A 19,048-nucleotide genomic window follows, 5' to 3' on the forward strand; every position below is an offset into this window, starting at 1 on the left:
GGACAAGGCAGGGATGCCCGCTATCTCCCTTGCTATTTGCGGTAGCGCTAGAGCCGTTGGCTTGTAAAATTAGACAGAAACACCACTACTCAGCGCTCCAATTCCCGCAAAGACCCTTGCTCATTTCGTTATATGCAGACGACATGATGCTATATGTACGGGACCCTGAGAACTATCTGAATCCCTTACTGAGGGAATATATTAAATTTGGACAGCAGTCAGGCCTCAAAATAAATTGGTCTAAGTCGCTGATCATACCACTAACGGACACCACTAGCCACGGCGTTATGGACTATCCACTGGAGTGGCAATCAGAGCCTGTAAAATATCTGGGCGTTTGGTATCACCGTGACCCAGAAATTGTCATTCGCACAAATTATGGTAGAGCAGTTGGGGCATTGGAAGAAAAGATAGGGCGATGGATTCAGTTGCCACTATCGCTGGCCGACCGGCTAGCCATTGTAAAGATGGTTATCCTACCTAAATTATTGTACCTTTTTAATAATATTCTGATCCAGCCTCCGCCAGAAGTTTTTCGTAGGATTTTCGCTATGGTCCTTCACTTAATATGGGCGGGTAAACAAGCTCGGATCGAACTGCGCACTCTCACACTACCTTACTCGCAGGGAGGGTTTAAAGTCCCGGACTTTTTACTTTATTATCTATGTGCGCAAGCGCAATATGCGCATTTTTGGTATCATCCAATTCCATATCTCACGCATGCGGCGATTGAAGAAGGTGATGCACATCCGACTCCATTGAGTGCAATCATAACCCATTAAAGGCCCCCACTGCACAATCGCGATATAAATACTATCGATACGACGAATAAAGCCTGGCAAGCAATGGGTAGGAAGGCGCGTAAATTGCCATTGTACGCCCCGGCACTGCCGATACATTATCACCCTGAGCTATCTGTTACTCAGGAAGAGCTAGGCATGGGTCTGCTCAGACAGGTGGGCTTTGATACCATGGGGGATTTATACGGAAACGGCTCCTTTAAACCACTTGCTGAGCTGTCATTTATAGGTAATCAAACGTTATTATTTCAATTTACATATCACAGGCTACAGGGAGCATTGTAGAAATTATATCCGACACGGACACGGAGCCACCGCAACTGACCACTTTACAGTTACTGATCACGACCGCTACTGCTAAGCGACTGGTATCCAGACTATATGCTACACTGCAGGAAGATATTGCAGACACTACACATAAAGCAATGAGGAAATGGAATAGTAGCCTAGATGATCCGCTGACGATGGAGGAATGGGCCGTGGCTTGCTCTCTTACTGGTTTGTTAACACCAAATGGAAATCTGCGTATGTTACACTATAAATATCTCCACCAGACTTATTACACTCCAGCAAGGCTTCATAGATATGGTCTGCGGGCAGAATCCAAATGTTGTCGCTGTAATGCGGAACTAGCAGATTTTATACATCTGGCATGGTATTGTGATGCAGTGGCTGAGTACTGGTCAAAAGTAACAAAGATGTTAGGTACTATGGTGGACGTGAACATTGCATGCACTGTTTGTACGTGTCTGCTGGGCCTGCTGCCTGGGATATGGGCAAATAAGCGTACGTTTTGTGTAATTGCACTGCTCCTGGCTAAGCGGAGAATATCATTATGCTGGGGAAGCAATAGAGCTCCAAAGGTTAAACATTGGATTCAAGACTTGACGTACTGCAGAGACACCTTGCAAACATATGAGGAGGAACTACCCATGGGTTCTAAGCCTAGAGACTACTGGAAATATTTGGTTCAATATTTACAAATGTACCAAGTTGACTAACTATGTTTAACAGCTGCACTATAAATGGTGAGATTTCCGGTAACATTGTTAACCTATAAACACTGGACAAATTATGTTGTTGTACCATGGCCTGTAAGTTGATTACATGTTGACACTGTATGTTTTCTTTTGTTATAACATGTTAATAAAAAAATTTAAAAAGCACCTGCTGTCGCATTCCTGGCCTCCAGCAATTTTCAGACATCAATTAAAATGTCAAGATAACTACTGTGATTAATCGTCTTTCTGGAAAGAGACCGGAGGTTTGTCTAGCGAACGTTTTGACTCATCCTGAGGTAGTGCAGAGGGTTAAAATGCCTGCTGCTAAGAACGTGTACCATGCAGATAACAAATTGCCTATAATGTAAATAGGTCAGTGGGTTACAGCTTCTGTAAGAGAACTCCTTTTATTACTTGTTATTTATAAGTCAAAATCCTAATATAGAACATTGAGCTATTAACTGTCATACTAGAGCTGCATGCAAACTGCAAGGTATATGTTAGAGCTATATGTTTTTTTGCCCAGTCTTTCATCATCCTAATCTTGTGAAAAGCATTCATTTGGGTAGAAAACGGTTGTATGACGTTACCCCGCATGAATTTACCCTGCATGCTTTTACCCCGCAGCAACTTTTACAATGCAGGGCTTTACAACGCACTCCGTTACAACACATTCCCCATTACAACACAATCACTATTATAACTCCAGGGGGGCGTTACTTTGTGGAATGCATTTTAACAGTTTGTGGTGTAAAACCCTGCACTGCAAAAGTTTTTGCGGAGTAAAAACTGCATGGTCAAATCATGCAGGGTAAAAAATGCAGGGTAGAGATGTTTCCCGTAGAAAACAATTCCCATTATGAAAGAAAACCCTTAATATTGATGGTATGTTTTGAATTCTGAATTTGTGCTTTTCCAGAATAAGGACTCAAACTATAATGCCTACCAGTATCGATGACATGTCACTCCTACACTACACCTTGTAGTCCTGTCTGATGTGACATTTCTGATACACTGATTTACAAACATATGATTGTCTCTGTGCAATGTTTGTGTGGTGTAAAGTGCTCTGACACCTTACACTTGTATGAGTGGTGCTACAAAACTAAATGAATCTGAGAGACATTGGTTATGGAGACTTAAGAGGCACTGTTAAAGGGTTCTAGTGAGGGAATCTGTGGCAGAGGTGGTCATTGGGGGTGCCAACAGACATTGTCGCACATGGCGCCACCAGCGCTAAAGCCAGTCCTGTTGATAACCCTTTAAATGAATGCTTTACTGAGGTGTGACAGTGATACTAGGTAGGTTAACCGTTTCCCACACAATGTTAATGTGGAATAATAGCAAAATAATGAGCCAATGTACAGGATCAAAAGGTGCCACAATATTCTCCATAATTTGTCTTTTCTTTTTGCATAACCGTGCCGCATAATTTGAGTAAGGAGGGCAATAGGCGTGACATCCTGCACAGTGGGGGACTTGGAGAAGGTTGCAGAAGCCTAGCGACAGCGAGGGAGCAGCAGCGCTGTGGAGAGGTTAGAATAGGAGACTTCCAGGGTCGGATTGGTAATGTGGGCACTTGGGGAAATGGCCGAAGGGCTGGTAGCGGAGTTCCAGCTGTGGGCTGCTTTTTGGGGCAGCCTGCAGCTGTCTGTTAGGATGCCCCCAGAGGGTGCCTGAATGGCCTATCTAGAGGCAGATGGGCAGAGGTATCACTCCCTTTCTCTCGCTTGGCCGGCCCATTAATGTATGCTGATTGAGGGGGGTAGAGGGCCTGAGCACGAGTGGTCTCACTTGCATTCATGTGTGGCTCACCAGTGTGAACTAATCTGGGCATTTTTTTAAATTTAAGTTAAATTAATAAAACATGCCACCACCCCCTTTCTGTTCATAAAACTTCGCTGAAGCAGTGTTTTGCGGAAAGGCAATATGCAAATGTGGGCCACTGTTTTTTTGGTGTGCCCGGGACGATTTTTGATCCCAACCCAACCCTGGAGACTACTTAAAGCCTCATTTAAACATTCACAAACTGCTATGACTTTAAGGAAAGCCTGCCTACAAAAGCTATAATAATACCAATTGTCAGTGGCTGAAGAGAGCTGACTTAAAGATTCTGTACAGCAAAGATGCACGCATGTGTACTCGTAACTTGTGGTCTCTGACAGGCAGCCACAGATGACTGTGTGGGAACTAAAAGGGAAAGAGGGAATATGATAACAGAAAGGGACCTTAGAATAGGGAAGATGACGAAGGGTACCACACATGGAAGAGGGAGAATAACAGCACACAAGGTGGTGAGCAGAGAAAGCAGGGCCGGCTTTAGGGCGGTGCGACCGGTGCCACCGCGCCGGGTGCAGGCTTCCTGGGGGCGACGTGTTTGAAAGTTTATTATGCTTTTGAAGCACCTGCTGCAGCGTTTCTTTCCCCCAGCAATTACCAGGCCTCACATAAATGTCACAATAACTCCTGTTATTAATTAACGTTCTGGAGAGAGATCAGCATTTTGTATAGTTGATGATTTGACTTATGTGAAGTTAGTGCAGAGGGTTAATATGCCTGCTGCAAAGAGCGTGTACCAAGTAGATTACAGAGTGCGTATGATGTAAACAGATCAGCAGGTTATTGCTTTCAAAAGAGACATCCTTTTGTTACTTGCAATGTATAACTTAAAGTCCTAATATAGAATAGTGAACTATTAACTTTCATCCTAGATCTGCATACACACTGCAAAGTATACATTATTAGAACATTGATTAATGTTGCAAAAAGGATAAATTTGGCTAGAAATCGATTCTTATTATTGAAGAGAACTCCCAACTATGCTGTTTCTTTTTCGACTCGGAGTTTGTGCTTCTCCACACCAAGCACTCTAAAACTATACTGCCTACCAGTGTGGATGACATGTGACTGCTACATTTTCAGTCCTTTGGCTTATGTAACATTTCCTATACACTGATTTACACACTTATGATTGACTGTCTCTGTGTAATGTGTGTGTGATGCAAAGTGCTCGGACACCCTACACTGGTATGAGTGGCGCTATATAACTAATTCAATGCATCTGAGAGAGTGTGGTTATGGAGACTTCGTCACTGTTAAAGGGTGCTAGTGAGAGAATCCGTGGTGGAGGTGGTCATGGGGGGGCGCCAACAAACATTGTCGCACAGGGCGCCACCAGCACTAAAGCCGGCCCTGAGAGAAAGTATTTGCATGCGGAGAGATCAGTTGGAGAGGCGTAAACACACAATGGAGAGTGGGAAAAGGAATAGTGATGCATGTAGCTACGGAATAAAGTCTGCGTTCTGGGGGGAATGGTGCCTGGTAAATGCTCCTAGTCCCTTCCATTCCTGACATGAGAGGCGCTCTCATAGAAAAAGATTGCAAGAGGAGTGCCAGCTAGGAGAATATGTATATCAAAGAGTCAGCGTTGCTGCACCTCACCCACAGGGCCCACAGACTGCCATTGGGGCACACACACAGAGCACAGTTCGAATTCCAGGTCCAAGCAAATGGAGCTCATGGGTGTGTTTGTCTCTTTCAGACCACGGCTGTGACTCTGCAGGCTCTGGCTGAGTACAAGAAGCAAACCAAGGAAAAGGAAGACGCCCAGCTGAATGTCGTGCTGGAAATAGCTGGCCGAAATAAACAGACAAAGTGGACTGTCAGAAAAGAAAATGCCTATATCCAGCGAAGTGAAAAGGTCAGTACTGACGTCTGATACATCATGCTCACAGTTTGAAAATGTAATGCAAAGAAACAATATGTGAAGTGTTCTTTAAGGTTAAATAAAATGTAAAAAAATTAGTGAAGTGCTCCTTTTATAATAAAGGACAAGGGAGGGGCCTAATTTACGAGGCCCTTGCGTCACTTTTGCACCGCCGGAGCATCACTTTTTTACGCTCCGGTGGCGCAATGTGCAGCAGCATATTTACGAGGCCACATAAAGCGCCTTTGCGTGGCTTTTCATGGCCTTGTAAATATGTGCCCCTTTCACGCAGAACACTGAGTGAAAGGGGTGTTCCATGGGTGTTGCTGTGGGTGTTCCCACAAAACACTCATGGAATCTGAAGCATTCCCAGATATACGAGGAATCGTAAACTTAGGAATGCGTCAGATTCTAACACCACCCTAATGGTGGTGTTAGGGAGGCGCAAAGAGGAGAAATATACTTCTTTCTCCTCATTTTTTCCTATTTCTATGTGTGCTGCATTCTGCAACATCCAAAAAACAGGAAAACACCTCTTGTGATTGTTTTTGTGCAGGAAGGTGTCCTTTCCTGCACAAAAACAATCGCCGCTATAACGCAGACACCCTTTCTCCGTGGCGCATGGTTGCCTGCGTGGCGCACGGCAGCCCATTGTGCGCCAGCAGAGGGGAAAAAAATAGGAATGCGACATATCACATAGATATGGCGTAGTCCTGACCTTTTCTTTTGATACAGGGCAGCGCAGCAAGATTCCTTCCGGCGATGCCCTGCTCCAAAACCTCATAAATGAGTCCCAAGGTGCACAAATTAGGCATGCGGTTGCCCGCTGCATCTGGGGGCATGGACACCTGGTAGGCATTTGATGTTGGCCTGCATGGGTGGTGCTGGGGGCAGCTACACTCGTAACTTCTAGAGCAGAGCGATGTTAGCGTAGGGCCACGCTGTCACCTGCTGGTGTTCAGATGTGCTGCTTGGGCGATTTACGGGTCCAGTCTGACACCTGGGAAATATTCAGGGAGTGAGGAATCTGCGATTAGATAGAGTATCCACCAGAAAGAGCGTCACTGAAGGTAACTTGTTCAATGATACCAAACAAGGCCAAAACCAGTCTGGGGTTACTTGCGTCCCCGTTGAGAGTGAACCAGGCAGTTCAAGTTCGAAAACTCTTATTGGAGTAGGACACTAAGTGTTTTGCACATGGTTGGTCTCTGTTGTGGCATAGTGGATGAAAAGGGATGTAACGGAATGGGGCCCTGAGCAATGTTATTCACTGAGCCTTAGTCAAGTCTTCCATCCATCACTTATCTGTTTTTGTTGGTAGCAAGACCACTGACTCATTGTCAGTGAAATTGCTCTCCCACCCTCGCAGCTCCACCATTAAGTAAGGCCTCTCTTGAGCCCCTATACTCCCGTAGTGTTTGGTGTTCGAGGCTCTCCTTCCCCTGCAGATTATACCTGCGCCTCATCCCTGGTGGTCCAGTGGACCTCTGACTCCTTCTCACATTCTGCTTTCTGCCCCCTTAATCCTCTCGTTTCTGCTCCGTTTTCATCCTTTAGCGTTCTCACCCTTTCACTCTTAATAGCATTTTCCTTCTGCTTTCTGCTTCATTCCACCCTTTATTCCTTTAACCCTTTTACTCTTTATATCTTTCTCTTTCCTTTTTTTCACCCTTTTACTCTTCACATTTTTCATCTTCTTTTGCTAGCTTCCCCCTTCTTTCCTGCTGCCCCCATGGCCCCTCCCCCCCTAGAGCGACCTGCCCGAGCCAGTTCCCCTCCCCGCTCCCGCCTCCCAGCTGTCCAGCCCTTCCCATCCCCTACTTAATGGCGGCCGCGGGCAGCGGGGGTGCCACTGGCGTGCCGAAAGCACGTCAAAGCCAAGCTCGTCTGCGCCCGTCTGTGACCCGACCGCGACCTGTGCCAGGAACCCTGGAACTCTGCACTGCCAACGATACAACCCAGTGACACTCCACGCACTCAACCCAGGCCGCAACAACAACTGCAAGCTAGCATCACTAGCCGACACCCATGGACCTTTCAGCTATCACTGCTGCTGGCACACCTGCAGCACCGCCAGGAACACGGACTCAGCACAACCCGCCCGCAACAACACAACCGAACCGAAGACGCTGCAATGCATCCTCCTCAACGTCCGATCCCTCCACAAACACGCCACCGAAATCTGGGACCTCCTCGAAAGCACCACCCCGGACGTAGCATTCTTCACCGAAACCTGGACCAACACTACCTCGGGACCGGACTTCGCCATCGCCATTCCCCAAGGATACAAGATCTCCCGGAAGGACCGCACCACCCGCCATGGAGGAGGAATCGCCATCGTCCATAAATCCACCCTCCGGCTGAGCACACTCCCCGACGAGCCCACAGACATGATGGAACACCTACACTTTAGATACAGGCCAGCCCTACCACCGCCCTCAGAGGAACTCTCGTCTACTGACCCACCGGACCCCGCAGACCTTTCACCAATTCCATCACGGACATCATCTCATCCACCAACTACACCCTGCTGGGAGACCTCAACTTCCACCTCGACAACCAACTAGACCCCAACACCACATTCCTCCTGGACAACCTCCACAACATTGGATTCTGCCAGATCGTGACCAAACCCACACACTCAGCAGGACACACCCTAGAACCCCTCTTCACAACACAACAACAGGAAACTCCATCACTTTCAGCCAACTCCTGTGGACAGACCATCGATGCATCCACTGCACCCTCAGAACACCCATCATCCACAGACACCAGCACCTGCTCCCACGAAGAAACTGGACCTCAATCACAGACGACCAGCTCACCTCCTCACTCGGCAACTCCACCCCAACCACTGTAGAAGACGATGACCCAACACCGCAGCCCAAACTCTGCACAGATGGATCTCCAACAGTGCCAACACCATAGCCCCCCTCAAGAAGAACAACAACACACATGCCAAGAAAGCCAGATAGTTTACCATCGAACTTCGAGAGTCCAGATGGACATGCTGCCACCTCAAAAGGCCTGGAGGAACTCCAAATCCACTGAAGCCCACAACAACTTCAGAGTCGCCACCAACGTCCACCACGAACTCATCAGAAATACGAGAAAAACAGCGATCGAAGACAGAATCTCCACACACGCACAACAGCAAAGAACTCTGCAGCATCATCAAGGAGTTCGCCCAACCCAGCAGCGAGTCTACTGACATTCCTCCCACACTAGACCTCTGCATCAAACTCAGCACCTTCTTCCACCACAAAATCAAGAACATTTACGACAACTTCGACGAAAACAACCAACACACTGAACCCTTACCAGCCACCCCCGACACCCAGAAGCCAACGATTGACAGCTGGACAGCCCTCACCACCGAAGACACACTGAAGACGATAAAGTCAATCCACTCTAGGGCCCCCATGGACCCCTGCCCCCACCACATCTTCAACAGAGCCGCCGACACCATCGCACCCATGCTTCGCCACACCATCAATCGCACTCTGGCGAACGCCTCCTTCCCTGGTGACTGGAAACACGCCGAGATCAACCCCCTCCTGAAGAAACCCTCAGCGGACCCCAATGACCTAAAAAACTACAGACTCATCTCTCTGCTCCCGTTCCCAGCAAAAGTCATCGAGAAAGCCATCAACAGCCAACTCGCCTCCTTCATCGAAGAGCACAACATCCTCGACTCCTCCCAATCCAGCTTCAGAAAAAAACACAGTACAGAAACCGCCCTCCGCGCTGCAACAGACGACATCCGCTCCCTCCTGGACAGAGGAGAAACAGTAGCCCTCATCCTCCTCGACCTTTCAGAGGCCTTTGACACAGTCTCCTACCACACCCTAACACGCAGACTCCACGACGCAGGGATCCGAGACAAGTCCCTCGACTGGATCCACTCTTTCCTCTCCGGCAGAACGCAGCAGGTCAGACTCTCTCCTTTCCTCTCGGACCCTACACCAACCACCTGCGGAGTCCCCCAGAAGTCCTCCCTCAGACCCACGCTCTTCAACATCTACATGGCTCCACTTGCCCCCATCATTAGATCCAATGGACTCAACATTGTTTCATACACAGACGACACCCAACTCATCCTCTCCCTATCCAATGAACCCTACACAGCAAAACACAACTTTCAAGAAGGCATCGAGGCCGTCGCCAAATGGAAAAAAAGCAGCTGCCTACAACTCAACACTGACTAAACAGAAGTGCTCATCAACAGCCCACACCCCGATGCCTGGAACGACACCTGATGGCCCCCGCTTCCAGAAGCCCACCCACCCCCACGGACCACGCACGCAACCTTGGAATCATCCTGGACTCAGATCTCAAGATGGACTGCCAGATCAACTCCGTCGCATCCTCCTGCTTCCACACCCTCCGCCTCCTACGTAAGACCTTCAAATGGATCCCCCTTGAGCACAGAAAGACTGTCCCTCCCACCCTCATCACAAGCAGACTCAACTACGGCAACGTACTCTACACCGGAATAAACAAAAACCTCACCCGCAAGCTACAAAACATCCAGAATGCCGCCGCAAGACTGGTCCTCAACCTGCCAAAACACTGCCATATCTCCCAGCACCTGCGCACACTCCACTGGCTCTCCATCGAGGCTAGAATCACCTTCAAGATTCTCACCCACGCACACAAAGCCCTCCACAACATCGAACCAGCATACCTGAAGAACCGACTCAAATTCCACGCACCCCAAAGGACCCTACGATCAGCCCAGCTCTCCTGCGCCGTGGTCCCCCATGCCAGAAAGACCAGATCTGGGGGCCGCTCATTCTACTTCTTTGTGGCAGAGTCTGGAACGCCCTACCGCTCCACCTCAGACAGACAACATCACAGGGCCAGGATAAATCCCTTGCACACACCTCTCTTCAGGACCAGGGGCGTTGTACATTCCCTCTCCAGCCTGTATCTGACTGAATCCAAGAGCCTATTGTGAACAGCATGAAGGAAAGAGAGCAATGACGGCTCAACCCCCATGGACCCAAGTGCAAACCAGAGTTTCGCTCTGTTGACTTGATCAAAGGCTGAGCTTAGGTCCATTAAAGTCAAATGGACCGCCCCTCTTCAGCCCTGGTGTATTTAACGGTCAAACTTTAAAGGTTCAACATCTGAGCCACGGTGCCCCAGCCAGCCCTAAACCCATATGGAGCTTTGGAAAGGATGTTAATATTGGATGCCCACTTTGACATGCGGTCCAACAGGACCCTGCCCAACACCTTGACCTCACTGCTCACAAGCGAGATGGGACAGTAACAAGCCTGATCACCCTGCACCTATTTTTGAAAATCAGGACAATGACTGAGCTTTTCAAGCTGGGGCAAACCCCCCTCTGGAAGCCGCATTGAAATGCTAGGTAAACAGAGGGGCACACAAATCCAACCCATTGCTGGTGGAAAAATATCAGTGGATTCACGATCATAAATCGCCCGAAAGGTTCCTGCTTTGGCCTGGGGGGGTGCCTGGAGGGTTGGGGGGGAGTCAAGGCCTGAATATTTGCCTGGTCAGGCACAAAAATTGGATGATTCACTACCCTCCAAAACTGTGCCGAGTACTGCAGGGCATAGGCCCCCAACAACTTGTTCCACAGTTTCCTCTTGAGCGACTTCTTCCTCTCACTACCTGCTGCAAGATAACAGGCCTTGGCCCCCCAACCTCCCCCTATATAGGGCCTATATAGGGCCACCATAAGTGCTCTATGCACCTTGGAACCAGCCTTGATAACCATCTACTGGGCGGCGGGAGATGGTTTGCACACAGGGCGGTAAAGGCAGACTTGATGTGGCCAGCTATGTTGGCAAAGCCAATCAGAATATTAGAATCAGGGGCCACCTCATCTAAACAAATGCAGAAGTCCTGATAACAAGTAGAAAGTGAGGAAAGATATAAATTGGCGGGAGCAACCTTGACCCGCTAAAGCCTTCAACTTTGCGAGACTGGTAAGACCAGTTCCCGAAAAAGAACATCAAGGCCTGGCTATAGACCCAAGACATCTGAACGATGCCCACAGAGGGTTATGATCACTCAGGGGGTGCATCACTACCTTAAAATCCATTAAAGAAGCAAAACAACAGAAAGAAAAACAGTAGAAAGAAACAAAAATATAATCAATAATGGAAGCAGTACCAGTCCAACCCCTCTTAAAGTTTGGGGTCTGTAGGACATTACAAGAATCCCACCGATCAAGGAGGTTCACCACAGATTGGTCTACGAATAATCAGTTAAACCTGTCACCTAAAAGTGTATGTCTCAGATGTGCCTGGTCACCAAACACCAGGTCGGCATCTAGTGGCGAATCCCTGTACAAGAAACAATCCACACAAGGATGTAAATTAAAATCCCCCATCAAAAGAGGTACAGTAAAAACAGAGGGGCATAATCTCAAGGATCTATCGCCGAGTTACAGGCACTTTATCACAGCCAAAGTCGCAATAAATCTATCGCCCCATTCACAAGCTGGTGTAAACAGCAGATACCACCAGTTTCCCTGCGATAGCAGCCGCAAAATACATCGCCACAGACGACCCCGGTAACTATCGCTAATGAGATGCAGAGTAGGCGTTCCCGAGCAAAAAGCAGCGACAACCCACTCCTCAACATTCTCAACGACCAGCCACATTGGCGATAAGATCCCAAAACAGGGGATAAGGCGCGTTAGCAGCAGGAAATCAACACCTGCTCTGACCTGGTTGAAAGCCAGACGACAATCTGCACCAGAAAAGGGAGCCCAGCCCACAGCCACACATGAAGAACAGGGCCACAATACCCACCACCACCACCCCAGGATCGCCCCCTCGGACCCCCCTTCCCCCCCCAGACCACCACAGAGGCAGCACAGACAAAGACAGCAGACCTTCAGGAAATGCACCAGTCTCACAGACCTAACACCAGAGTATGTCATTGCCCACTACAGGCTCAAAAGGACAACCATCATCCACATCCTGAACATTATTGCCCACAGGCTGACGGTACCAACACAGCAGACAACCAACATCCCTCCGCAGACAAAGCTGCTTGCTGTGCTGCACCTGTTGGCCTCTGGGACATTCCAACCAACAACCGCCAGAGTTGGAGGAGTCTCACAGCCAACCCTATCAAAGTTCCTCAAACCTGTCCTGGATGCCACCATCAGCTTGGTACCCCAGTACCTATTCTTCCCCCACACTGCGCAGGAACAGCTGGAGACCAAGCAAGGATTCTACGCCATAGCCAGATTTCCGCACGTGTTGGGGCAATTGACTGCACACATGTCCTACTTGTGCCCCCTGCCGACACTGAACACAATTACCACAACAGAAAGCACACGCATTCCAACAATGTGCAGGCAATAGTGGACCACTCTTCACCAATGTCGTCGCCAACTACCCAGGCAGTGTGCTTGATTCATACATCTTCCGACAGTCCATCATCAACCGGGGCTTCCAGGATGGCACCTATGGGAATGCAGTGCTCTTGGTAAGTACCAAATATACACACCACATACCTCAACTCCACATTCATGCAACTCACAACTCCAGCAATGCACATGTTACAAACCCACATACAACAAGCCAAACAACATGCCCACCCACCAGACACGACAGCACAACTTACTGTGGCAACCTGGGCTAGCCATGTACATGAGCCATCAATGGCATGGCACATCAGCCACACACCAGCGGAATGTTGAGGTAGGTGGCAACCAGGCATATGCGAAGGAGGCAAGTGACCCATGTATGAGAATGCACACATTGCCAAGTGGGGCGTGGATGTGCTGGACAGACTGCAGTATGCAGACAACAGACATATAATGCTGGTGTTGGAAGTATTGTGGACAGTGGACGCAACAATGTCACCCCAGCCAGTGGGGAAGATACCGGAAATGTAGCCTGTTATGTCCCCCCTGTAAGCGTGTGCAGAGTGGGCTTGCCCAGCGTACACCAGGCTAGCGTAGGGGTGTCAATAAAAAGCACATAGCCCTGGGCCTGGTTCTCTTCCGAAATGGCCAACGTGTCTGCTAGGGTGGCGCCTCTCACCCCGCCACGAGGCCGACGCCATGTGTGGCGGTGCTTGCGATCCTGTGCGCCTGCCACTGCCCGGGCCGCTGGTCCCCTAACCAGTCTCGTTCGCCCCTTCGCATCCAGGCCTCACTGCCCACCTGCCAACACTGGCATGTCTCCAAGAGTGCCCACCACGTGCCTGTGCTAGCTCCAAGCCAGAGGCCTGCGAACTCGGCAGCCTCCTCAGACCATCGCGGACTCCGCGAGCAAGGCCCGAAATACTCCCTTCTCGTTGACGCACTCCACCGGCATACACAGCGGACAAGTAGGTCACACATTTGAAGCCTTGATTGCACAATGGCAGAGTACATCTTTATGGCATCATTTAAATCCCTATACTCCCTTCGATGTGGTGACACCACACGTGTCTGTGGGCCCTTGCAAACTCTTTCTGTAGGCCTACACACCGGTCCAGCAGGCCTCAGACAAATCCTATCCAGTCTGTCCCAGGCAGGACATGGCATCGTCGCAGGGTGCACACCAGCCCAGCTTTTGTGCCTCCACCTCCGTCAACCTGGAATCTTCTCCACATGCCATTTCAACGCCATGTGTTAGAGATCCAGGAGGTGCTGGCTACACATCGGTTGCCCCGCGCTGACCGCTGCCTCCGGCACACACTGTGGTCGAGTAGGACACACAACTGGAACTGAGTCTTGATTTGTGCATTGTAGAGTTTATATCATTGTACAGGCCTCATCGCAGACTGCATCCCCTTCCAGCTCTGGTGCCACTGACTCTGTGCCACGGGAGTCATGGACACTCTCCCGTTGAACTTTGTTGGCATCTGAGTCCATGGCCTGGGGCTTGTCATCATCATGTAGCTGATACTGACATGGTGGGAAAAAGGAGACTGTAGCATTCAACTCCTCCATAATGCCTGTTTCAGCTTGCTTCTGCCCTCTGCATCATGCCCTGGATGGACACCTTCCACTGTCCCCTGTAACACTCTGCAACATTCTCCTTGGACATCAACGAGGACCCGCTCAGCTCTCGTGGCACGATCTCAGTGCACCGCAAGTCACCGTCCCTTGCGGGGGTGCCTGTGCCTGCCGCAGTGCATCCGGGGCCACTAACTCTGTGCAGCTCAAGTCCTGGACCCTTGCTGTTTGTACTTTGGACTTCTGATTGTCCTGATCACTGTTGTAGTTGCTGCCAGCACCTACCAACCCCTGAGGGGTGGCTTACACTACCCAACACCCATCCAGCACAGGCGTCACTTGATGTGTGACCCTGGCAATAAAAGGTGCCGGCGCACGTGTCCGTAGCCAGTTCCACAAATCATCTCAGTGTGTCCGTGTAGTCATTATGTATGCATGAGGCCCCCGGGCCATACAACATTACATTGTGCTGTGTACAGTGGACGCAACCTTGTCACCTCAGGCAGTGGTGTAGACCTGGGACATGTGGGTGTGTCAGACCCCCCCTATGAGCGTAAGGGAGTGGACCGGCGTACGGCAGTACGGTGTTGGGGTGTTGTCATTCGACACGTGGCTCTGGGCGTGGTTGAGTGTAGTCCTTGCCAAATAGTTAACTGATGCGTGTGTCTCAGGTGTATTGTCTGTGCCACCCGTCACACAATGTACAATGTTTTTTTTTTTTTAATAAATCTTTTTATTAAACATACATCGGTTCAAGAAAACACTACAGAGGAATCAAAACATCCATGCACTGCAATGACACAGAAGGGATTATGGTACATTATTACATGGAAAAGTTATGGGGAAAGTGGATCATCGTGTTCAATACAACGAGGCAACGAACATATTTCTCCCCGGTAGGTATTCCATGGGCCCCAAACACAGGACCACTTTTTGGGGCAGCCCCTGGCCAAGTACACCGTCCTATACATACACCAATCGAGATCGTTTCCCAGGCTTCTATTGTGGGTGGTTGAGCTGCGCCCCATCGCTGTGCAATATTCCTTTTCGCAAGCATGAACCCTAATGTGGCCCATTGTGTTTGGTAAGTGTTCAGGTCGGTTGGTTCCCAAATGTTTAGTAAGCATCTTCGCGCCTCCGGGTGGAGACCAACAGAGAGCACTGTGTTGATGATATCGTGAACCCTGCTCCAGAAGGAGGTTATGGAAGCACACTCCCAGATTATGTGTATGAATGTTCCCATGTGCCCACAACGCCTCCTGCATTCCCCACGTTCTGCTCTCCCCATATGTATCAGACGAAGACCCATAATATAAACCCTGTGAAGGATTTTGAGCTGCACTAATCTAAGTCGTGCTGGGATGGTGACCACTCGAGGGAAGAACACAGCTTCTCGCCAGTCCTCATCATCCAGCTCAATCCCGTCCCTTATCCATTCCTCCCGCAATGATTGGGGGGGGGGGGTCTTCCATGTTGTTTATTAGTTTCTTATATATTAGGGAAATTGTCTTTTCGGGTAGGTGACCGTCCAATATTCTGTCTTCCAGCGGTGAGGAGTCAGGAGGAGTAGAACCCTGTGGTAGATGAGAATGAAGTGCGTGTAGAACCTGTGCATATCGGAAATATTCAGTGTCTGCCAACTCGTATTCCCTCTGCAGCTCGACAAAGGGCTTGACCCCACCCTTCCCCCAAATGTCTTGGATACGTGAAATTCCATAAGGTCCCACCTATCAAACCACTTTGACCTCCATAAACTGCCGAGCCTCTCAGAGTCCCAAAGTGGGGTCGCTAATGTCAACCTGTTACCCCACCCAAGCGAGTTAGTAGCGTTGTGCGAAATTTGGACAGAGTGTTTGGTGGGCCCTGTTAGTGTGTATCGTTTAGGCCGTGAATATAGTGCCCTGCCATAGTTCCCTCCGGGGAGGAGTCATCTATCAATGGCATAGCCAGGGTCATCAGGGCGACCGTAGGTGCCATGATTGACAGCTGCTAAGGGAGCTGCCCAGTAGTATTTTTTGATATCGGGAAAGTTAATGCCCCCGTCATACCATTTTAGCATCAGCTTATTGAGTGCGATACGAGGCCTCCCTTCCCACAGCAGGTCTCTCTGGAGGCCCTCTACTTCCTTAAAGTATTGCGCGGGGACAAGGTCTAGGGTGTTCTGTAGGGCGTAAAGGAATCTGGGTAATGACATGAACAGGGCTGCCCTACCCAATAGAGAGAGGGGGAGTGATTTCCAATTGGCGATGTCCCTTCTGAACCCATGCAAGGGTGGGAGAAGATTTTGGGCATATCAGAGCGAGGGGTCAAGGGAGATAAAGATCCCTAAAAACTTTAAACCAATAGTGGTAATTTGTATTGGACAGTTCCTCGGTGGGATGGGTGGGTCCCCCCTGAGGACGTACAAAAGGGATCTACCCCAGTTGACAGTAAAGCCAGAAAATCTGCCAAATATAGCCAGGATGTCGAGAACCACTATCAGGGATTTCCTTGGGGAGGCCAGGTAGAGCAATATATCATCCCAGTAAAGTGAGATGCGGTCTTCCCAGTCAGGGTACCATCTCAACCCTCGTGTCATTGGGTCTTTGCGGATCCAGGTTGTTAGTGGTGCTAGAGCGAGGGCAAAGAGGAGTGGCGATAGCGGGCATCCCTAGCAGGCTCCCCGACTAAGTTGAAACGTGGCTGACAGTTTATTGTTGACCACTACTTGAGTCAAAGGTTCACTGTACAAACGACAAATCCACTGGATATATTTTGGGCCGAAACCCATCTTAGTCAACACTGCCCAAAGATAGGGCCATTCAATGGTATCAAACGCCATGGTTGCGTCTAAGGACACAATCCTTGGATGGTAGGCACTCTACTCACCACTCCGTGTAATCTGCGCAAGTTCAGGGCCGTGTTTCTGTGAGGCATAAAGCCGGATTGATCCGGGTGGACCAGAGTATTGACTATATTAACCAGGCGAATAGCTAAAAGTTTGGCCAAAATTTGGGGCTCAGCATTTAGGAGGGAAATGGGCCTGTACGAGGCAAAGTCAGTCTTGGGTTTACCTTCTTTATGTATTATGACTATGGTGGCAATCCTCTGTTCCCTGGGCAATGTCCCACCCTCCCTAGATTCCTCGAACATAGATTTCAAATATGGTGCCAATTTATCTGGTCGAAGTTTGTACAGCTCAATGGGAAGTCCATTGGGGCCAAGGGCCTTCCCGGGGTTTAAGGATCGGATTGCTTGTGCTATCTCATCCGTTGTCAAGTCACTATCCATATATGTACGGTCTGCTAACGTGAGTTGGGGAGCCTAATGTCTCGTAGCAAGTCCTGGGAGTCCTCTTCGGTGTGTGAGGAGACAGCCGTATAAACAGTATGAAAATAGTTGGCTAATCTATCCACTATTTCCTGCAGCTCTGTAAGTGAGGTGTCCCCATCAACTTTAAGTTCCGGAACCAACCTGCTCGCCCATTCCTTTTTGTCAAGCCACGCTATAGGTTTCCCTGCCTTGTCTCCCAGGTCGTAGATCCTGCCCATTCACTCCCTACCCAGAGCCTTGGCCCTATCCATCACTAAGGCCTTGTAGTCATGTTGTTTCAGCTTCAGCAAATGGAGCTTCTCTGGCGCCACTCCCGATTCCAAATCACCCTCTAATCTGTGAATTTCAGCCTCAATGTCCAAGACTTCTTTGTGTTTGTTTTTCTTCATTCCAGCAATCAAAGACAAGGCCTGACCCTGAATTACAGCCTTAAACGCTTCCCATAATGACTGGGACGAGGACACAGACCCCTCATTGTCCAAAAAGTAATTATCTATGGGTTTAATTAGGTCTTTGCGAATTTTCAGATTTCAGAGATACCATGGATTAATGGGGGCTAGTCTTCCCATTGCGTTCTGGTTAAGGACTACGTGTATCCATATCGGCGAATGATCAGATATGCCCCTCGTTAAGTGCCCAATTTCGTGTATGTGGGAGACTTGTGCTGCGGGAACTAGGCAGTAATCTAAGCGGGAGAGACTTTGGTGAGCCCCAGAGTGGAAGGTGTATTGTGCTTGATCTGGATGATACTTTCTCCACCCACCACTAACCCCATGGCGTCGAGAAAGTCAGGTAGCCAGCATGAAGAAGGCGCCACCTCTCGCGGAGGATATTGGTCCAGTGAGCCTGAAACCAATGCATTAAAGTCACCCCCAAGGATTAATAGGCCGTCTGGAATGGTGAGTAAGACAGAGCCCAGGTCTGCAAAAGTGGTATTCTGTAGTCCTGGTGGTACGTATATAGACATAAGTGTGAGGAGGCATCCCTCCCACATGCCCGACACCCCAATGTACCTACCCCGATCATCCGTCCACGTGGCGCTCACAACAAGGGGAAATTAATTCTTCATCATGATACCCACGCACTGCGAGCCGGAAGTGAATCCCACACGTGCCACCATCTTATACCCCCATCTGTGCATCACCTTACATGAATTTCCGATTAAGTGTGTCTCTTGTAATAGGACAATATCTGGGGCCTACCGTTTAATATACTGGAGCACCACACTGTGTTTAATCTTGTCCCCAAGACCATTAACATTCCAATTCAATATATTAAGAGTTTTGTCTCC

At 49.2% G+C, this 19,048-nt stretch overlaps 2 protein-coding genes across 16 annotated transcripts in view; one reads left to right on the forward strand and one right to left on the reverse strand.

Moving 5' to 3' along the window:
* The window catches only part of LOC146833112 (complement C3-like), a 1,368,049-nt gene that overhangs the window by 1,116,608 nt on the left and 232,393 nt on the right, over positions 1–19,048 (forward strand). Inside the window, exon 30 of the mRNA XM_085600736.1 lies at positions 5,343–5,501. Coding sequence (XP_085456862.1) covers positions 5,343–5,501 — 159 coding nt within the window. The remainder of the gene's footprint in view (positions 1–5,342; positions 5,502–19,048) is intronic.
* Positions 1–19,048, reverse strand: part of LOC146833113 (uncharacterized) — a 787,180-nt gene that overhangs the window by 417,036 nt on the left and 351,096 nt on the right. The window lies entirely within an intron of this gene.

The sequence above is a fragment of the Triturus cristatus genome, chromosome 4_2 (genome assembly GCF_964204655.1).
Source record: "Triturus cristatus chromosome 4_2, aTriCri1.1, whole genome shotgun sequence".
NCBI classification, from domain to species: Eukaryota; Metazoa; Chordata; class Amphibia; order Caudata; family Salamandridae; genus Triturus; species Triturus cristatus.